This window comes from Cajanus cajan, chromosome 4 (assembly GCF_000230855.2).
Source record: "Cajanus cajan strain Asha chromosome 4, NIPB_CcT2T_4, whole genome shotgun sequence".
Classification (NCBI taxonomy): domain Eukaryota; kingdom Viridiplantae; phylum Streptophyta; class Magnoliopsida; order Fabales; family Fabaceae; genus Cajanus; species Cajanus cajan.
Genome location: NC_138520.1, coordinates 66994454 through 67005772, shown reverse-complemented (window position 1 = coordinate 67005772; position 11319 = coordinate 66994454). Strand labels below are relative to the sequence as shown.

At 34.8% G+C, this 11319-nt stretch overlaps 1 protein-coding gene across 1 annotated transcript; it reads right to left on the bottom strand.

Annotated features, from left to right (window-relative positions):
• Positions 1-7520: 7520 nt before the first annotated feature.
• LOC109788427 (biotin carboxyl carrier protein of acetyl-CoA carboxylase, chloroplastic) lies at positions 7521-10917 on the bottom strand. Its single transcript, XM_020347149.3, has 8 exons — positions 10766-10917; positions 10420-10649; positions 9394-9447; positions 9097-9257; positions 8630-8945; positions 8395-8466; positions 7878-7943; positions 7521-7794 (listed from the first exon to the last, which is right to left on the bottom strand). Exons 1-8 carry the CDS (start codon positions 10860-10862, stop codon positions 7771-7773), a joined length of 1020 nt encoding a protein of 339 aa, XP_020202738.2. The 5' UTR covers positions 10863-10917; the 3' UTR covers positions 7521-7770.
• Positions 10918-11319: the final 402 nt, after the last annotated feature.

Sequence of the window (11319 nt, the reverse complement as noted above, 5' to 3'; positions counted from 1 at the left end):
AGCTCTCCTTATGCACGGATCTTCTTCAAGGAAATAGAAACCAACGTGATGAACACTAGATGGAGGATGATTCACGGATTGGAAGAAGGCTTTAAGCCTTGGATGGAAGCATCCAAGCTTAAGGTTCAAGGGAAAGCTCACTTCAAAGAGGAGGAAACCTAAAAGGGTTCCTAAAAGTGTAGCTCTCTAAATTCGGTGACTCTTGAAGAAATTTGGCTGAATAAGCTCTCAAATTTCATTATTCTCAAAAGTGAATACAAAAATGTGAAGGGAGGACTTAAGTATGCACGGAAATGAAGCACATAGGCACCTAAACCAAAGCTACACAAATTGGCGCCTAAAGTTTGAATTCAAATTTGAAATTTGAATTCAAACTTTGGTGCACATGTGTAAGTCCGAAAATTTAGGTGCCAAGGTGCATTTAGGTCTGATTTGAGAGTCATTTAGGGTTAATTTGAGTGTCACATGTTCAGCCACCAATGGTGCAAAACATGTGACTCAAATGTAACTTAAATGGCTTCCAAATTAAACCTAGTTTAACCTAATTAGCATACTTTAGTATTCCTTGTATTTTCCTATTCTAATGACCTAATTACATTGGTCAAACAATTACAATGGAAAGGAAAAATTACAAGAATGAAAATGAGCCCAATATTGGGTACCAAAAGCCCAAAGGCCCATGAAGCCCAAAACTAGGCCCAACAAGCCTAAAACCTAAAATGCTACTCTATGTGGTCCAAAATACAAGACCAAAATATATGATACCTATACTAACATGATGTATACAAAACATATGAAAATAGCTATAACAAAATATGGCCCATGAAAAGTTCAACTTGGGCCTTCCCAGGCCCATCAGGCCCATTGGGCCCTGACTGGCCCAAACCTTCATGTCTAGCCAACTCCTCTTGGCTCCTTCAATATGTCACCTCTTGCCTAGACACAATATATAAAAGCTCTAATAGCTCTTGCGGCACAAAAAGGATGGGACATCTACCAACTAGATGTCAAGTCTACATTCCTCAATGGCGTACTTGAAGAAGAGATCTATGTGGAGCAACCACCAGGATTTGTGTGATGAAAGGCCATGAAGACAAAGTGTTGAGACTAAAGAAAGCTTTATATGGCCTAAAGCAAGCTCCTAGAGCATGGTATAGCAAGATCGACCAGTACTTCACTGATCATGGATTCAGGAGTAGTAAGAGTGAGTCTAGACTGTACATCAAGACTCTAGGTCAACATACTCTCTTACTCTTTCTATATGTAGATGATCTTATGTACACTAGAACCAATACAAAGATGATGATGGAGTTTAAAGAAGACATGATGAAGACCTTTGAGATGACTGATCTTGGCTTGATGAGTTACTTCCTCGATATAGAGGTAAGTTAGAGAAATGATGGAATATTCATCTCACAAAAGAAATATACAAAAGTTTTACTGAAGAAATTTAATATGTATGGGTGCAAACCTGTAAGTACACTGCTAGTGATGAATGAGAAACTACAAAAGGTGGATGGAGCACCAGAAGCTGATGCATCCCGATATAGGAGTCTAGTTGGAAGTTTACTTTATTTGACAACTACACGACCAGACATCATGTTCGCTAAAAGTCTTCTATCAAGATTCATACAAAAGCCAAGTCAAATTCATTATGGAACAGGAAAAAGAATATTGAGATATCTACAAGGCACAAGGAAGTTTGGTATATGGTATAAAACCATGACCAAATCAAGGATGATTGGCTATACCGACAGTGATTAGGCAAGATCAATAAACGACATGAATAATACATCAGAATATGCCTTCTCACTAGGATATGGATTTTTCTCTTGGGTGTCAAAGAAGCAAGTAACAGTTGCATAATAAACAACAGAAGCAGAGTATATAGCAGCTTCTGAAACTACAAGTCAAGCAATATGGCTACAGAGAATACTTGAAGAAATGAGTGAACAACAAGATGGACCGATTGTTATATACTGTGACAACAAATTAGCAATAGCAATGGCAAAGAATCCAGTTCATCATCAAAGAACGAAATACATAGCCATCAAATATCACTTCATCAAAGAAGCAGAGACAACTAAGCAAATTCAACTTGAATACTGCTCAACAGAATATCAAGTTGCAGACATATTTACAAAGGCACTACCAAGAGCAAAGTTTGAACAACTACGGACTATGCTTGGAGTTACCGAAATTTGCATCAAGGAGGAGTGTTAAATTATGATGCAAATTCTAGAAAAGAAAAAAGAAAATTCTAGAAAACATAAGATAAGATGTATAAGAAAGAAAAAGAAAATTCTAGAAACATAAAAAAAAGATTTATAAGTCTCTAGAAAAAACTAAAAGAGCGTAGAGACTTGAAGAATCTAGAAAATTCTAAATATTTCCACCATCATCTAGAGATGGAGCACCATGCCTATAAATAGGCAAATTGGGACTTCATTGTAACAACAATAATTACCACCACTACTACGTCTCTAAATACAAATAAGTTTATATTATTCCACTAACTATTCCCTTGACAACTATTAAATACTAACACAGACCATAACCCCCTCCTTTTGTGTTGTGATCTCATACATAGGAGCAATGGTGTGCAACCCTTTTGTTTTGAAGCTATCTAGGCTTCTCATCAGGACTTTTCTTCAGTTATTTCTTCTGCTTGGGAAGCTAATAGTGGAAATGTTTTTTTAACCCTACGTCAAATTCAAGATTCACTCTATAAAGTTCAACAAGGAGAAATTTGGAAACATTGTTTCTTGTAAAAGGAAAATTGAATCTAGATTGAAAGGAATACAAAGAACTTTGGAAAGGGTAAACTCAGCTAACCTGTTTCATACTCAAATTAAGCTTCAACAGGAGTATGACCAAATCCTTTCCTCGGAAGAGTTGTTTTGGTTCCAGAAATATAGGGGGCAATGGATAAGATTTGGAAATTGGAATACTTATTTTCTCATACTCAAACTGTGGTTCATCGAAAGAGAAATTGGATTCATGGCCTACACCTCCCTTCTGGTATTTGGTGTACAGATTCAGAGATTTTACAGAATGAAGTATCTAATTTTTCAAGAATCTTTTTCGAGTTAAGGAAGCCGTGAACAATTCACTCCCTACTCCTTCCATGCATAGATTGAATGATGAGTGCATTTCTCAACTTCTAAAACCAATTACTAAAGAGGAAGTTCATAATGTTTTAAAGAGTATGAAGTCTTACAAAGCCCCGGGGCCGGATGGTTTTCAACTCATCTTTTTCAAGCTTTATTGGCATATTGTGGGGTAAGACATTTGGAGATTGGTGCATAATGCTTTTCTTACAAGATAGATTGATCAAAGTATTATGGAAACTCTTTTAATTTTGATTCCGAAAATTGATCAACCTTTAGCTTTTAAAGATTTTCGGCCTATTAGTTTATGTAATATGGTCTACAAGCTCATTACAAAGGTGCTAGTTAACAGATTGAGACCTTTCTTAAATGATTTGATTAACCCTCTATAGAGTAGCTTCATCCCTAGTACAGAGACTGCTGATAATGTTATCATCCTTCAAAAGGTCTTCCATCACATGCACACTTTGAAAAAGAAAAGGGGAGATCTAGTTTTTAAATTAGATCTAGAAAAAGCCAATGATAGAGTTGATTGGGATTTCCTTCATGGAGTGCTTATTGAATTTGGTTTTCCGCCTATAATTATAAGTCTTATTACGAGCTGTGTGACTTCCCTAACGTTCTCTATCCTATGGAATTGTAGTAGGTCTCCCCCATTTGTCCCAACGCATTGCCTTCATCACGGTGATCCATTATCTCCATATCTTTTCGTGCTTTGCATGGAGAAATTGGGTTTAATAATTTCTTATGTAGTTGAACAAAGGAATTGGGAACCGGTAAAAGTCTCAAAAGAGGGACCTTCTATCTCTCATATCTTTTTTGCCGACGATTGCTTGTTGTTCGTCAAAGCAAAAATCTCTCATGTTCAATTTATGTCCAATTTATTAAAAAAAAATTGTGATGCTTCTAGAGTTAAAATCAACCTTCAAAAGTCTCGTGCTCTTGCTTCTAAAATAGCGTCTAATGTTAAGAAGGAGAGGCTTGCTCAGATATCTTCCATTCGTTTTACATCTAGCTTTGGACGATATTTGGGTTTCACTATTTTTCATGGAAGACCAAGGAAAGAACATTTTGACTCGATCGATGATTGATCGTATAAATTCAAGATTAGCATCTTGGAAGTTGAAACAGTTGAATAAACCAGGGCATTTAACCTTGGTGAACTCTATCCTAGCAACTGTGCCATGTTACACCATGCAGGTTTATTGGTTCACGCAAAGTGTTTACACTAGGCTTGATTCAATGATCAGAAATTTCCTCTGGAAAAATGATGAGAATTAAGGAATAAATCTTGTTGGTTGGAACAAAATAACCCGTCCCCGAAAAAATGGTGGATTGGGGGTTAGAAACTCTCGCCACCAAAATATTTCTCTCTTGGGAAAATTGATTTGGGAATTTGCACGGCGAAAAGCTCTGAGTGAATGTCCTTAAAGCTAAATATTTGAGGGATACTAACTTTTTAGAAGCAAAGTAGTCGAGAGGTTTTGTTGTTTGGAATTCTATCTTAAAAGCACTAAAAGACCTATCAAGATTCAAGAGGGTTCTGGTTCAAGATTGGTAATGGTGAAACTAATATCTGGTTTACAAACTGGACAGGAATTTGGTGGGTATGTGACAAAGTAAACTTCATTGACATTAGGCATGGCAACGGGGCGGGGCGGGTTTTATGTTCCCCACCTCCACCCTCGCATATTTAACCCGCTCTTGTCCTCGATATTTGCTGGGCGTAAAATCTGGATACACAGCCCTGTCTCTGACAGGGTTCGGGTTTCCTTGCCCCATCCCCGTTCTTACCTTTTTTTTTTCTTTTTTTTTTTTCTAATAAATATGAAAAAAAAAATTAAAAGTAAGATAATACAAATTTTTATATATAAATATTTCTAATTTTGATTTATATATATATATAAATAATTTTTTTAATTATTATTAAGCGAGGCGGGAGCGAGGGCAGGTACGGGGACGGCGGGTATTGACATCTCCGTCCCCAATTTTATCAATCAAAAAAATATGAACCTGAACTCGTAAACACGGGTTTTTCCCATCCAAATTAAGGCAGGTACTCGCAGGAGTAGATTAGATTATCATGCCTGATTGACATCCATGACTCGGAGACTAAGGTGAAGGATATTTGGATAAAGGATGAGTGGCTTCTACAAAGGCTTTGAACCCCTCTTCCTAATGAGATTGAAGATGTCATTAGGAATCAGCGACCTTTCTTGAGTGATTCGGTGGAAGACATCTTCATTTGGGGTGGATCTTTATCTGGACAATATAATGCTCAGAGTGGTTATGGGTGGTTAATCCAGTAGGATTATACCATTGATGATTCACACTGGAATTGGATTTGGAAATTGAATGTATCAGAAAATATTCATTTTATGGTATGGCTGATTTGTCATAACTCCCTCCCAACTCGGGGTGTTATTGCTCATAGAGAGATCTTAATTACTCCATTCTGTACTTGATGCGATAAGGATGAAGAAACTATTCTGCACTGCCTGAGAGATTGTGAAAAGGCAAGAAGAATTTGGGATGTTATAGGGTTTAATTAGAGAAACTCCTTCTATGGTTTCACTTCAGCGAGGAACTAGATTGTGGCAAATACTAAATTTGATGAGATTCCATTCCTTGCTACCCTCTGGCAAGTATGGAAAACCATAAATGAATCCATTTTTGAAAATAAGGAGGTTAGTACTTGGCATACTGTGTATGCTAGCCTATCTTTCACTTCGGTTATTAGGCAAGTGTATGATGTGTAGAACAATTTTCCCCAACAATCTCGACTTGTCAGATGGTAAGATCCTCATGAAAACCAAGTTGCGGTTAATACAGATGGCAACGTGATTCAAGGAGCAGCTAGTTATGGGGGGCTTATTCAATCTTCCAATGGTAATTGGATACAAGGATTTAGTGGTTATTTGGGTGACAAAGGATATTTTATTTGCATAAATGTTTGCTCTTTGGAAGGGACTTCAGTTGTGTTGGGAGCTAAATTTCAGAAATGTTAAGTGCATGTCAGACTCTCTTCTGGCTGTTACGTTGATAAAGGGTGCAATTCCCTTTCTTATGCATCTATCATTTATGAAGTAAAGAAACTACTTGCAAAAGATTGGGTTGTCTCCCTGAATCATTCTCTACATGAAGGCAACCAAGTTGCGGATGTGCTGGCAAAGCAAGGGACTAAGGAGAAGACACCGTTTCGCATCTTGGCAAATCCCCTAAGAGACACTAATTTTTTACTTTATGCAGACTCTTTAGGTATTAGTAACTTTTTTATGTCTCGGTTTACCTTTTTATACTTAAATGTTTATTCCTCTCTCTCTAATCTTTATTATTACATATTTTTAACTAAGTAACACATATCAATATAAATATTTATGTTAATTGATTTTATTAAATTTATAAAATAAAATCATGATTTAACAATTTTTTTATTTATTTATTATTAAATTTTCATGAGTAAAAATATTATTCTATATTAAAACTTATAAATCAATACCAACAAAAATAATCAATGTCAACTAAAAAGAATTTAAGAAGTTAGAAAAAAACATGCATTCTCGTGATTTTTAATAAAGATAAATAAAAAAAATACTTTTGAAAATTATAAGATGCCTTAAAAAAGTATTAAAAAAATCCTAATCTATGCCTTATAATAACAATAAGTTACTTTTAAATCAATTTCTATCACTTTTATTGCATGCATTTCTCTTCTTTCTCTTCACTTCAAGGGCACATATATCTATTTATTTTGTTTTGTTTTTTAATTAAATATAAAGATGCAACATTTCTCTTTGGCTAATTTATAATAAACAAGTTATATTATAATTAAAGTTTATATTAAATAAATATTTTTTAAAATATAAATTATATTTAAAATTTATGATAAATATTTCATATTAGGATATAAGGTTATTTTTAACTTTTGATAAAAAAATTATTAAAATTCAATTTAGAAATAAAATTCAAAAGGATAAATAGAAAGATGAAAGATTTCAAAAAAGAAAAATCATAAAAATACTCTCATTAAAAAATTATAAAAACACTCTAACCGAAGAATAACTATTAAAAATCTTTTTGTTCAAAATAGCTATTCTAATTTATATGTTGAGAGAAATTTTTACATTTCCCTAGTATTATTAAACTCGATTTGGATCCACTCGAGTAACTAGAAATTAAATCTATAGCCAATGTGGCATTGTGGCCCTTTTATCATACCAAACATGCATAAGAGGTGATGTCATCAACTCAGTTTTAGACCGGGATAAAACCGGTGACTCGGCCGGTTGGGAAAGGAGAAGTTTCTATTTGAAATGCGGACCAGAACATTGTTTTACTTGTAATTCATCCTTTACCCCCACATAAACATGCTAGAACAAATTATTGTAAAATCAGTTAGCAGGTTCATCCTTGAGAAACCAGATGCATAAGGTTTATAACACTACAAAAAACAAAACTGTTTAGAACTACAAGTTCCAATATTCCTTTTGATATGCTAGGGCTTTATGCCTTGGTTGTCTTTTTAAAGAAGGAATTCCTAAAATAGGACGAACATTATAGCATAAGAAATTTGAATAATGAAAAACTCGGGTCATTATAAGAATCTTGTGGCATGTTTTCCAACAAGGGAAGTTTCCATCAACTTCGAAGTTCTGGTACTTCATGGTACAATTACAAAAAGAGGCTGCATGAAGCACAAATTAACGTTTCAGTTAGAGAAATTATGCAAAATGTTAGGAGGGAGGGAGAGAGGAAGAGAGAGAGTACCGTGTCTAAACTGACTGCTTTACCATCCTGAGCTATTACCTCGGTTATTGTTCCTGCGTGATCAGCCTAAAAAGCCATGAAAGAGAATCAAGTAATTACAAATTTTATTGGTTAAATAAGTAACTAGAGCTAATGCAGCTGAATAAGATGAAGTATGTAAGCAACAGAAACTGTGCAATTGTTCATACAGCTTTTACAGGTCTGTTTCTTGTGTATATACTGAGGGTGCCTTTTATATGGATCTATGTATCTTAGAATATGACACTATCATCCAAAATAGAGAAGTGCTAATAAGCAACATACTCTCTCTTATATAGCTTAAAATTTATTGAAAATAACAAAATCACAAGCAGGACTCGTTAAATTAGAAATAAGATCCACACAATTTGTGATTTTCAACAAGTTTCAGCTAATAGTAAAGATTGTGTCAGAAGCATTTCTCTCCAAAGTAAAGAGAAAAGCAAAATAAGATAGTAATATTAGTAAAAGTAGAAAAAAAAGCAGAATAATCACATACTTCAATTTCATTCATTAATTTCATAGCCTCGATAATGCAAACGACCTGCCCTTTCTGCACTTTATCTCCAACCTGAAATACAGAAACAAACAAAAGAATAAGGCTATCCATTATTTTATTCAGCAAGCATGTTAATAATTAGTTGTAAATACCGATAGAATGATTTCTAAATCAACATCTCAAAAAAAGTTCACTGTTTAAATTACATGTTTTGTTAAGTAAAACTGATACATACCTTGACAAATGGAGGTTCGCCAGGCGCTGGACTTCGATAAAAGGTTCCAGCCATTGGACTTTTCAGCGGTGGATGAGATGATGTGCTTTCTTTTCCAGGAGCAGGTAAGGCTTTTGAAGGTGGAGGGCTTGCAGGAGCGGAAGCAGCAACGGGTGGTGGTGGTACCGGCATAGGATGTGTGGGATATGGATATGGTTGTGACACTGGAGCCATAACAGTAGCTGGTGGAGGCTGTAATGCTTCCTTTTTTCTTATCACGAGCTCACAGTCTGCTTGTTTAAGTTCAAGCTCCATAATATCTCTAGAGTCCACAAGTCTGCCCCCAGAAATAATATAATATTGTGTAAGGTTGAGTTAGCTCCGAATCCACTTGCATAAGAATATGTAAATGTTTCATATACTAATGTTGATTTAAGAAAAGAGAGCAAACATGCAAGTGTATGCAAAGCGCAGCAGCTTAGTCTTACTTAACAAGATCTGCAACTTGATTCATAAATGCAGAAATTGAAGATGCATCAACGGAAGTGCTTGGACCAGAGGGTTTTCCATTATGGTCAACTTTCTCTTCTGGTGAAGCAACTTTAGGTCTATTGACCTGTACAGGTGCAGAATTTTCAACAGTAACGACCTATGACACAGAGCAGCGTAACTTATGGTTATTGTTAATTTAATCGTATGAAGAACTAATTTGCTCAAAAGGATTAGCAGACTCTGATGACAGTTTTCTTCCAAAGTAAAACTCTCTGTGAACTGAGTCAACTGACCTCATTTGTTTTTGCTTGAGACTTCAAGACAGAAAATTGCTTCCTGTTAAGGCACTGCAGGACATGACAATAACAATGAAACATAAAAATCAGGAAGAAATATATAGCTGCAAAGCCTCTGACACAAGTTTATTAATAGTATTCAGTGAGTCAGAACATCAAATACAATGGAATGATACACTACTTCTGGTTATGACATGCTGAAACTTTGTGTAGCCCCCATGTTTGGAAATTAAATCAATAGAAAGATTACTATGAGCATATAATTTAAGCATAAAAATTACTAGGAAGTCTAAGCCATAAAGCTGAAAGTAAACCCAAAACCAAGCTTCATAACAGAAACATTCATATAGCAGTACATAACATATTTTCAACACAATAACACTCAACAAAAACAATGATTCTCTAGGACCGTATTAAAGGTAACACTTGACACTTGTCAATTGATCAAACATTTAGCTGTAGCTTGTTTCGAATAAAACAAAACACTACTCATTATTTCTTCACTGCGCAAGAAGTACGGTAAAAGTCGGATGAAATACTACGTTTCTTTAGATCAAAACGTGTCAATTGTAAAGTGCAAGTTATTAAACAGAGCTTCAAATTAAATAGGACTTAAAGGAACAAAAAGTTCCCTTTTGTTTTTTGTATTTATACCCAAAAAGTAAAGGACACTCAACACAGAAAAGACAGTGATGGGGATTTGCATATAACTAATTTATAAGCTGAAAATAATAGAATAGTCAGAGTTAGAGCATAGCCAAAAACTTAACAATCAATATGCTAAAACAAGAAATAAGTTAACAACATGGCACCCAAATATCTAAATTCAGAATACCAATTTTCCCCTATCACTATCTAACCTCGAGAAAAAAAAAATCTCAAACACTATTCATACAAGCACACACACTAAACAATCAATCACAGAACGCGACACCACCACCACCATCCAAAATCTGAACAAATCAACAAGGTATTCCTAATCCAAACTTCAAACCCAGATTCATATTTCACAAATCAACGCACCTGAATCCCATTTGGTGCATTCGAAGATCCAAATGACAGTGATGTCTTCAAGGCCAACCCGCTCCCATACGAGACCATTGGCGCGTTCCGTTGCTGGGTCTGAGAGTTCAGTCCCAAACGAGCAAAAGGAACGCACTTGGGGCAAGGGACCGTGAACGACGCCATTTGGAACCAACCCCACGAATCAAAAATCGAATTTTCTGGCTTCTGAGCTAAAACGGCGCTGTGATCTGCAAGAAATGGTGGAAATGGAAAAGTGGGAATATAAGGGTTTGTGAAGGCGATGAATTCGAGGAATGAAGAAGAGAAAAGCGAAACACTGAATGCAAGGGATGATGGAGAGTACAAAGGAGGAACACTGATTTTAACACTGAGGCTTCGATGATATCAATGAGAACATCAATGTCACTCACAACCAACTCGGAACAACACTGCTTTGTCATTCATTTCTTGTCCTTGTCTCTTAAAATATTACAAACTATACATTAATTTTTATGAATTTAACTAAGACGTATTACGGTTTAACTATTTTCGAACATAAATTATCATTACAATCAGAATTTATATTTTTATAATAATTATTGTGAAAGTTAAATTTAAAAATAATTAGAAAGTGAAATGTTGATTATATTAAGAAGGTTTAATTATTTTTTGGTTCTTATAATTTTATAAATTTTGTCTTTTAAACACGTCATTTTAGTTCTTACTTTCATCATTTATATCCTCTTTTAGTCCCTTTTATTTACTTTTATATGAACTAAAAAGGAAAATTTTAAACAATTATAAAAAAATTAAAAGAGAAAGCATTTATAATTTTAGGAATTAGAAAAGGAAAGTTTATGCAATTATAGGAACTAATAAAAAAACGGTATCTATATAGACTAAAAAATAAATTTTATA